At 38.2% G+C, this 10,560-nt stretch overlaps 1 protein-coding gene across 1 annotated transcript; it reads left to right on the top strand.

Annotated features, from left to right (window-relative positions):
* The first annotated feature begins 6,068 nt into the window (after positions 1-6,068).
* On the top strand, positions 6,069-7,895 carry LOC113759695 (nucleolar and coiled-body phosphoprotein 1-like). Its single transcript, XM_027302271.1, has 3 exons — positions 6,069-6,640; positions 7,223-7,512; positions 7,588-7,895. The coding sequence occupies exons 1-3, from the start codon at positions 6,069-6,071 to the stop codon at positions 7,893-7,895; spliced, it is 1,170 nt and encodes a 389-aa protein (XP_027158072.1).
* Positions 7,896-10,560: the final 2,665 nt, after the last annotated feature.

Raw genomic sequence — 10,560 nt, 5'->3', positions numbered from 1 at the left:
TCGGACGCATAAAAACCAAGTATCGGACGTCCGACAGCACCAACGGCTAGTTGACTCTTCAGTTGCCTTCTACCCGTTGACAGCATTAATTGAAGAATTCTCTGGTCTACTATAAATAGAACAAAGTCAACCATTTCAAGACAACTTTGTACAACAAGAATACATCAGATTGTGAGTAATTCAAGTGCTAGAATACTCAAAAAGAACATTTGTACTCTTTATTTGTGCAATCTTCGTGTAATTTTTCAAGTGTGATACAGCTTCTTCAATAGTGTAGCATAGTGAGGGTTTGCGAGTGTTTGTAAAACTTCCTTGCTTGACCAAGTGTGGTTTGGGGCAGGAAGGAAGTGATCCCTTCCTTGTACACAAAAGATTGGTTACAAGTTTGTTCAACTTGAAGTAATTTGGTATATAAAAGTGGTGTTCAAACCTCAGTTGTGTTTGAAGCTTGGTTTGTTTCTTTACTTTCATTTACTGCTTTTCTACATAAACTGTTCTTCTCTTCATCTCACGAATACTTGTGCTCTTGTGTTATCTCGTTCATTGGGAAGTATTAGAGAAAAGAAAGGTAGTCTGTGAAAAAGTGGACTATATCTTAGCAGGTTTTTTGAAAGCCTAATTCACCCCCCCTCTTAGGTTGTCTTCGATCCTTACAATTGGTATCAGAGCTTGGTCTCCTAGAGATTAAGCTCAAGCGGCTTGGAGTAAAGATGACAACCAGTCATGCTATGTTTGTTGAGGGGCAATCTGTTACTAGGCCTCCCATGTTTACTGGTTCCAATTATGTTAGTTGGAAAGAAAGAATGATTATCTTCTTGCAATCCATTGATATTGAGCTGTGGTTTATTGTGAATGAAGGACCGCATGATGCTAACTTTCTTGATGCAGAAACAGGTTTGTTGCGCCAAAAACGAGAGCTGAGATGAATGCTCAAGATAGAACCAATCTCACATTGAATGCCAAAGCCATGAATGTTCTTTATAGTGCCTTAGACTCAAATGAGTCAATTAGAGTAAAAGGGTGTAAATCTGCCAAAGAAATGTGGGATAAGCTAAGAGAAATTCATGAGGGTAGTGACAACGTAAGAGAACAGAAAAAGTCCATTCTGGTCACCAAGTATGAATCTTTTAAGATAGAGCCTCATGAAAACATCGACAAAATGTATTGTAGATTTAATGATCTGATCAAGGATTTAGAGGTGCTTGAGAAGGAGTACTCTCTAGGTGAAAAGAACAGAAAAATTCTGAATGCTCTATCAAAGGATTGGGAAAGCAAAGTGACTGCCATAGAGGAAGCCAAGGATCTAAATTCCTTATCCATTGAATCTCTGATTAACTCTCTAACTTCTTACGAACTGAAACTTAAATCTAAGATGCAGGATGAAGAAGACACAAAAGGAAGAAAGAGTATTGCTCTGAAAGCCTCACAAGATGAAGATGAAACAGCCTCACTGGATGAAAATGACTTGGAAGGTGATGACAGTGATATTGCACTCATCACAAGAGGCTTCAAAAGATTTCTCAATAAGAGAAGATTCAGGAAAGGCGGATCCAGCAATTCCTTCCAGAATCAGACTAATGACTTCAGAAATAGAGGGAAACTAGAGTTCAACAAGAAGCAAAATGATAAATGTTTTGAATGTGGCCAACCTGGACATTATGCAAATGAGTGTCCAATGAAGAAAAAGAAGGAAAACAAGATTGAACGAAAACCAAAGTTCAATAATTTTCAAATTACCTGGAATGATTGCAACTCAGAAGGCGAAGTTGAAGAAGAAGAGGAATCTGCTCAAGTGGCTTTCATGGCTATTGGAGATGAAGAGGTAACACAATGCAACTCTCAAACCGATAGTGATAGTGAATCTGATGATGATGTTAATTCTTTTCTAGAAAAAATGCATAACAGATTGAAAGATTCCTATGTTAAAAACAAGGAACTGAAGCAGAAAATTAGCTTTCTAATACAAGACAATGCAAATCTTTTTCGACAAAACAAATGTCTTAAGTATGAAAATGATAACCTGAAAAGGACTGAGTCTGTTGTGCTTGCTGAACTTTACAAAAAGAAAAATTACTGTGACATACTCAGAAGTGAGCAATGCAGCTTAAGAAAAAGGATGGATGACTTATGTCAATTGTTGCATCATTTGAAACAGAACCATCTTCAAAAGAATGACACTGTACCTTATGTTAATACTCATCAAATAAGACTGAACCAAAATACAAATGAGTTTGCTATCCACAGAAGAAGGCAAGTCAGATTCATTAAACCTGTTCATTTGATTGATCCAATGTCAGTATGCAACTTTTGTTGTCAATCTGGTCACATGAATAGCAACTGTCATGTTAAGAAAAACATGAGGAATGGCATGAAATGCATGTGGGTAGTTAAACATAATACTAACTCTCAAGGACCCAATATGTAAAGGGTACCAAGTATTATCTTGTGGGTTTGTGTGTAGGTGAACCAGGATAACATTGCTAAAAAATCAAAATGGTTCATTGATAGTGGATGTTCAAGACATATGACTGGTGATGCATCACAATTCATTAAACTCAAGCAAAAAGCAAGTGGAAAGGTAACATTTGGAGATGATAACAAAGCCAAGACTGTTGGTATTGGCGATGTTGGTAAGAATGATCAAACTTTTATCCACAATGTTCTTCTTGTTGACAATTTGAGCTACAATCTGTTAAGTGTTAGCCAATTGTGTGATAGGAATCTGTTTGTATTGTTCAAAAAGCTTGAATGTCTCATATTTGACTCAAAGTTCAACATTGTTTTCAAAGGAAAAAGAGTTAATGATGTCTATGTAGTTTTTCTTGAAAAATTTGATTCCTCATATCTCAAATGTCTCAAAGTAGCAAATGAGGATCCATGGTTGTGGCATAGAAGGTTGTGTCACTTCAATATGGATTTGCTGAAAGAAATTTCTAAAAAGGAACTTGTTAGAGGTCTTCCAAAAATTAGATTTGAAAAAGACAGAATCTGTGATGCTTGCCAATTTGGAAAACAAGTCAAGGTTTCTTTTAAACCTAAGAAATGTGTTTCTACTTCAAAACCACTTGAACTTCTGCATCTTGATCTGTTTGGTCCTACACAGACTGCAAGCCTTGGTGGTAAGAGATATTGTTTTGTAATTGTTGATGACTATTCTCGATATACTTGGGTGATATTCCTTGCTCATAAAGATGATGCCTTTAAGAATTTTACCTCATTATTTGCTAAAGTACAAAATCTGCTTGGCTTGAAAATTGTCAGGATTAGAAGTAATAATGGGACAGAATTCAAGTTCTGTGGTTTTCCAGAATTTTGTGATCATAATGGTATTACTCATGAATTCTCTATTGCTAGAGTCCCTCAACAAAATGGAGTTGTAGAAAGAAAAAATAGAACTCTCCAAGAGGCTGCTAGAACCATGCTTAGTGAATGCAATTTACCAAAATATTTTTGGGCTGAAGCCATAAACACAGCCTGTTATACCATGAATAGAGTTCTTCTAAGACCAATTTTGAACAAAACTTCATATGAGCTCATGTATGACAAAAAGCCTGTTGTCGGTTACTTCAAAGTATTTGGTTGTAAATGTTTCATTTTGAATATCAAGGAACATCTTGGAAAGTTTGACAAGAAATCTGATGAGGGAATTTTCTTGGGTTATTGTGAAAACAAAAGAGGTTTCAGAGTTTATAATCGTAGAACATTGATTATAGAGGAGGCTATACACATTACTTTTGATGAATCTAATGGTGACATCTCTATGAGTTGTGGTGAAGATGTGACACATGTGTTCAAGAAGAACTGAAGAAGCTAGCAATCAATGATCATGACTCTGCCTCACCAGAAACTGATTCAAAGGATACTGATGCTCAGGTCAGTCCAGCTGAAGAAGTGAATAATAGAGATACCACTACTCCTAATGATCTTCCAAGAGCATGGAAATTTGCTCATAATCATCCCAGGGAGCTTATAATTGGTGATCCTTCTGAAAAGGTCAGGACTCGTTCCTCTAGACACCTGGTAGATAATCTTGCTTTTGTATCACATATTGAACCTAAAAATGTTGTTGATGCATTGAATGATGAGCACTGGATTTTAGCTATGGAAGAAGAGTTAATCCAATTTGAAAGAAACGAAGTTTGGACCATGGTTGCCAGACCACAAGGCCATCCTATCATTGGCACTAAATGGGTTTTTAGAAACAAAATGAATGATAAAGGGGAGATTGTTAGAAATAAGGCTAGACTGGTGGCTAAGGGATACACTCAAGAAGAGGGAATAGACTTTGATGAGTCTTTTGCACCAGTAGCTAGGCTGGAATCCATAAGAATGTTTTTAGCATTTGCATGTTTCAAGAATTTTAAATTATTTCAAATGGATGTTAAGAGTGCCTTCTTAAATGGATTTATAGATCAAGAAGTCTATGTTGACCAACCTCCTGGTTTTGAAAATGAATCTTATCCAGATCACGTGTTTAAACTCTCAAAAGCTTTATATGGATTAAAACAAGCTCCTAGAGCATGGTATGAACGTCTGAGTGGATTTTTTATTGAAAATGGTTTTAAAAGAGGCATTGTAGACACTACACTTTTTACAAAACAAAGCTCACGAGATCTTTTGATTGTACAAATATATGTGGATGATATCATATTTGGTGCTACTAATGAAAAATTGTGCAAGGACTTTTCTATCATCATGCAAAAAGAATTTGAAATGAGTATGATGGGAGAACTGAACTTCTTCCTTGGACTCCAAGTGATTCAAACCCAAGATGGAACATTTATAAATCAAACAAAATACACCAAGAAGTTGCTGAAAAGATTCGGAATGGAGGATTCAAAACCTGTTGGGACACCTATGTGCACATCTACCAAACTTGACAAAGATGAAGAAGGTACAAAAGTTGAGGAGAAGAAGTACAGATGTATGATTGGAAGTTTACTTTATTTAACTGCTAGTAGGCCTGACATCATGTTTGCTGTGTGCTTATGTGCTCGATTTCAATCCTGTCCAAAGGAATCACACTTGAATGCGGTAAAAAGAATCTTGAGATATCTTAAAGGAACCTTAAATTTTGGCTTGTGGTATCCAAAATGTCATGAACTTCCTTTGTGTGGATTCTCTGATGCTGACTTTGGTGGTTGTAAAATAGATAGAAAAAGTACTACTGGCATATGCAACTTTCTTTGAAATTGCTTGGTCTCTTGGTTTAGTAAAAAACAAAATGCTATCTCACTGTCCACTACTGAAGCTGAATATGTTGCTGCTGGTGCTTGCTGTGCTCAATTGTTATGGATGAAAAACACATTGAATGACTTTGGTTTAGTGTATGAATGTGTACCCATGTACTGTGACAACACCAGTGCAATCAATCTAACAAAAAATCATTCAACACTCTAGGACTAAGCACATTGATATAAAGCATCATTTCATTCGCGATCTTGTCTCCAAGGGGGTAATCCGTGTTGAGTTTGTTTGTTCTAAGGAACAGATTGCTGATATCCTCACAAAAGCTCTTCCGCTAGATCAATTTGTGTCCTTGAGAACAAAATTGGGTGTTTCAAAAAAAATGTTCTAAGTCTTATTTCCAGTCAATCTTTATCGGACGTCCGATGAATTGGAACGGACGTCCGACAGTGTTCTTCGTCCAAGTTTCAGAAAAACCCTGGTTCGGACGGTTGTGTCGGACGCTTCACTTCGTTCGGACGTCCGACACTCAAAAATTGAGTCCTATAAGGCAGTTACCCATTCTTCTCAGTTCATTTTCCTCCATAAGTCTCGGACGCAACCTTTCAGTTTCCTCTAACATTTGAAATTCAAATTCCTCTTTCCTCAAACCAAGTTCCGAGAAATTGAACCAACCAACTTATTTACACCTCTATTGCTCATTGATCACTCATAAAAATCACTCCTAACCCCCAACTACCCCAAAACTCCCAATTCACATACAAAGCCCTAACTTCACATAACTCTCTCCTTGCGGCTTCTTAGTGCACTCTAGTTGGTTTTTACTGCATTCTTCCTCTGAACACCACATTCTGCATCAAAAATCATATCCACATTGCATCATGGTTAGAATTAGGGGAGGATCTACTAGTGCCGGACGGTCTTTTAGGCTTAGGGATGAAGACATTGAAATTGTTGATCCACCTCCTGTGGCACCTAAAAAGAAGAAAATGACCCGTGGTGGCAAAGTAAAGCAGACTGCCCAAAGAAAATTAGTTACTCCAACTGCTGAATCATCTGATGAACAAATGGAAGGGCAGATCTCTGAAGGGAACATTGCTGGTGAAAATGAGGAACCAGAGCAGGCTACCCAAGGTGATGAAACTGTCACAAGGTCTTCTAGTAAAAGAAAAAGGACTGCAAAGGGGAAGAGAACTCCCCAATCCAAGAAAAAGCAATCTGCTGATCCCTCTGTTGATCAGCAGAATGAAGAAAACACTACTGAGAGTCAGCCAACACCTGAACCCTCCATTAGGAAGTCTCCAAGGACAAGGACTGAGACTCAAAATGTTGGTGCATCTGCCACTCAAACCTCAAAAGGGACACGTTCTGGGAAGAATCCAGTATCTCAGCCTGTACCTGAACCCGTTCCTCTACCAAAGTTCATCGATGATGAAGCCAGAGACAGATTTGAGTTAGTCTCTCAAAAAGGGTTCATCACCCAAAGGCTCATCATTCCCTTTGAATTTCGTAAGCTTGATCTTGAACCTGTCATCAAACTATTTGAATTCCAGAAATGGACTCATCTTCTGACCATTCCTAATGTTTTTTATCCTGACATGCTTTATCAATTTTTTGCTAATCTTAGAAAGGGTACATCACACACTGAACTCATCTCTAGGGTCAACTCTGTAGACATCATGTTAACTCCTGACATTGTGAATTCTATTCTGAAAACTAGTATTGAAACTAGTTTCAAAGGAAAAATTGCAAATTTCTTTTCGTATGAGGAATTTCCCTCTGCCTATCATCATTTTTACAATGCTAAACTCATGACTTATTTTCAAACCAAATTCAGCACCCCTGCTGAGGCAAGATTGGATGATCTCAGTCCTCAGAATCTGATCAACTTCACCATCATTTCGAATCTGTTGGTGCCAACTGATGGCCACAGAACAGATGCAAATAAAATGGAACTCTATCTTTTCTACTGCTTTGTTGAAAAAATCCGCATTGACTTTGGATTTATAATGTGCAAGTTTCTGCTCAAAATTAGCACTGATAGTCGTAGGAAGCTTTCCTATGGCAGATTTCTGACCCCTATTTTTGCTCATTTTGAAATACCCTTTTCTGGCAAATCTCCAAAAGACAGTGTTTCATCAGTTTTCTCAAAAGCTTATTTTGAAAGAAAGAACCTAAAATTTTTTGATGGTCATTGGTGCTACAAGGAGACTGTGGCCGAGTCTAGAAGAAAAAACTTGCATGAAACCCCTGTCACTCCTAGAACTCCCCATGATCAGTCAGGCTATGTTTCTCCTTTCACCATGCATCCTAGAAAGTCTGCCAGTAAGTCCTTCTCTTCCAACTCTGAGGTCATCTCCTTACTTGAAGACCTCAAACAGCATGTTATGCTTCTTGAAGATGGTCTCATGATGACCATGACCTCTGCCCAACAATCCTCTTTCCTTGAAAAAAGGAATCTTCTTGTGCCCCCTATACCTGAGACAAATGAGACTGCTCATCAGAAAGAACCAAGATCTGAGCCCACAGGGCCAACTACTGGTAATGAGACCACACCAGCTTCCAGCTCTCAGCCCAAGGATAAAGACAAGGCTCCAGTAACTGAAGAAGCATATGAAGATGATGATGAAGAAACTGAGGAAGAAGAGGACCCTGAACAATATCGTCTGACCAGGAGGAGGCCTGGATCATCTAAAATCACCATCTAGGCACTACTAGGTCACTGCACCTTAATCTAGGATTATAGTTCATCTTTTGCATTGCACTTTTGTACTAAGTGTTGAACACCTGGTCTGTATAACTGGATATTTTCTACTGTTTATGAATGCTATAACTAAGTGTTTGTTATGAATGTTTTGAATGATTGTTATGAATGGTTGTGTGTTGGAATCTGCTGAATGAATGTGTTTGCTATGAATGTTTCTGATTGGAATCTGCTGAATGGTTGATTCCAAACTGTGCTGGACATTGTTAATGAGTATACTGATAATGTTTCTGATGGATCGTACTGCTGGTACCAAAACTGATACTCAATCTTGTGATGACAAAAAGGGGGAGAAATGGATTTGGATTAGCACTGATGATGTTGAGTAACTAGTTAGGGGGAGTCAATTTCATGGGGAGTTGCGTTGGAGCAGCACTGATGACGTTGATTACTTTTCTTCTTGAACACTCATGCACTTCGTTAAGGGGAGTTGTTATATCCCAATTTGTATATTTTTCTGCTCTATCCAAATGTTTTGTCATCATCAAAAAGGGGGAGATTGTTTATCTCAATTCATATCTTTTGATGATTACAAAACATTTGGATGTTACTAATACTTTTTTGTAGAAGATCCTTTTCAGAAATAACACCAAACAGGAAAAGAAGAGGATGAAGAGCACTGAGAATGATGTCGGACGCACAAAAGGAGATTATCGGACGTCCGACATCCTTTGAGTATCTTCGGACGTGTGAAGAACTTAGACTCGGACGTCCGACAACCGTTGCTGTTTTTCGGACGCAACACTCTGGACGCATCGGCCGTCCGAAGAAATTGAAGAAGAAGTTCCAAGTGTGCATTCTACCCTCGGACGCATGATCGGACGTCCTAAGAGATTCAAGAAAACTTCCAGAACTCATTGATCTCGTTCGGACGCATAAAAGCTAAACATCGGACGTCCGACAGCACCAACGGCTAGTTGACTCTTCAACTGCCTTCTGTCCGTTGACAACATTAATTGAAGAATTTTCTGGTCTCCTATAAAAAGAACAAAGTCAACCACATCAGAAGAACTTTGCACAACAAGCCTACATCAGATTGTGAGTGATTCTAGTGCTAGAATACTTAAAAGGAACATTTGTACTCTTTGCTTGTGTAATCTTCGTGTAGTTTTTCAAGTGTGACACAGCTTCTTCAATAGTGTAGCATAGTGAGGGTTTGCGAGTGTTTGTAAAACTTCCTTGCTTGACCAAGTGTGGTTTGGGGCAAGAAGGAAGTGATCCCTTCCTTGTACACAAAAGATTGGTTGCAAGTTTGTTCAACTTGAAGTAACTTGGTATATAAAAGTGGTGTTCAAACCTCAGTTGTGTTTGAAGCTTGGTTTGTTTCCTTACTTTCATTTACTGTTTTTCTACATAAACTGTTCTTCTCTTCATCTCACGAATACTTGTGCTCTTGTGTTATCTCGTTCATTGGGAGATATTTGAGAAAAGAAAGGTAGTCTGTGAAAAAGTGAACTATATCTTAGCAGGTTTTTTTTTTTAAAGCCTAATTCACCCCCCCTCTTAGGTTGTCTTCGATCCTTACATCTTGAAAGAATTACCTCGTTTCTTGGAATTCTTGACATATATCTTGAAGTCGTGGGTTGGTTCTTGAAAATCTTGACCATATCTTGAACTTGATCAACCTTAACTCTTGTTTCTTGAATTGAGGCTGATCTTGTGCAACACTAAACGAAAATCTTGTTTTTCTTGAAGTGAGATCCGAATTCAAAAAGAAAGAAAGAATTCTGGTTGTGTTACAAAAAAAAAAAAGAAAGGAAAGAAACCAGAATCGGATCAAGAAAAGGAAACCCACTTGAGTTGGGAAACCAAGTTGACTTGGGTTTCCTAAAACCAATCCTAAACACACTCAACTGCCCAAGTCGAATTACCCTCCTTTTTCCGTGAGGAATCTGGAAAAACAAACGCCCAAACAACCCCAAAATCACCCAAGAAACTTTGCTTACAACTTCCAAAAAGAAATCAGCCAAGTGCAAAGTTGGGTAGAGTCACTCTAGGATCCAAAATTTCTGCCATCTTGATCTTGTTTGGTTGAACTTAGCATTCTGTCTAGTCCTATACATTAGTGTTTTGAGTCCTTTTTCAGATTGTTTTTCGTACTTAGAAGGGTCCATAAGGAGTCCAAATCAGTCTAGGATTTCAATTAGTTGTTAGCTTCCAATCTAGTCCTTGTCTAAGTTAAACTCCTCCAATTCGTGGGCTATCTTTTACGGACTAAAGCCGGTAAATTGCATCGAGGTTTCACTGCATTTTTGAGTCACTTGACGGTCCAATAAACACTACAAAACCCAGCAATTATACGCCACATTTTTGGGACAACTTGAGTGAAGTTTGGTCGGATTTCTTGGAGGAAATTCTGATTTCTTCAAAAGAAGCAATCAAGTGCATTGAGAAGTTGTTTGGTGAGATCATTAGAGTGTTTCAAACACTTGAGTGATACACGAGTATGAGTGCATACATGTGAGGGTGTGTTGTGAGGAAACCTTCCTTTGTTTTGCTAACCTTTTTGCAGGATAAGGATGTCCACCAAAGGGAGTTCACACCACTTCAACCCTACACTTATGTTGGAATCCATATTGGGAGATCTTGAAAGGGAGTTAAACAAATCA

The sequence above is a fragment of the Coffea eugenioides genome, chromosome 2 (assembly GCF_003713205.1).
Source record: "Coffea eugenioides isolate CCC68of chromosome 2, Ceug_1.0, whole genome shotgun sequence".
Taxonomy (NCBI): domain Eukaryota; kingdom Viridiplantae; phylum Streptophyta; class Magnoliopsida; order Gentianales; family Rubiaceae; genus Coffea; species Coffea eugenioides.
The sequence above is the reverse complement of the archived record's forward strand: the minus strand, read 5'-3'. Positions and strand labels throughout refer to the sequence as shown.

What these genes read in the sequence shown, in the direction of transcription:
- LOC113759695 (XM_027302271.1), top strand. Translation starts at nt 6,069, where the DNA reads ATGGTTAGAATTAGGGGAGGATCTACTAGTGCCGGACGGTCTTTTAGG. An exon ending in GAAGCCAGAGACAGATTTGA is followed by an intron (nt 6,641 to 7,222) that starts GTTAGTCTCTCA and finishes GCTCAAAATTAG; the next exon opens with CACTGATAGTCGTAGGAAGC. An exon ending in GCATCCTAGAAAGTCTGCCA is followed by an intron (nt 7,513 to 7,587) that starts GTAAGTCCTTCT and finishes TGCTTCTTGAAG; the next exon opens with ATGGTCTCATGATGACCATG.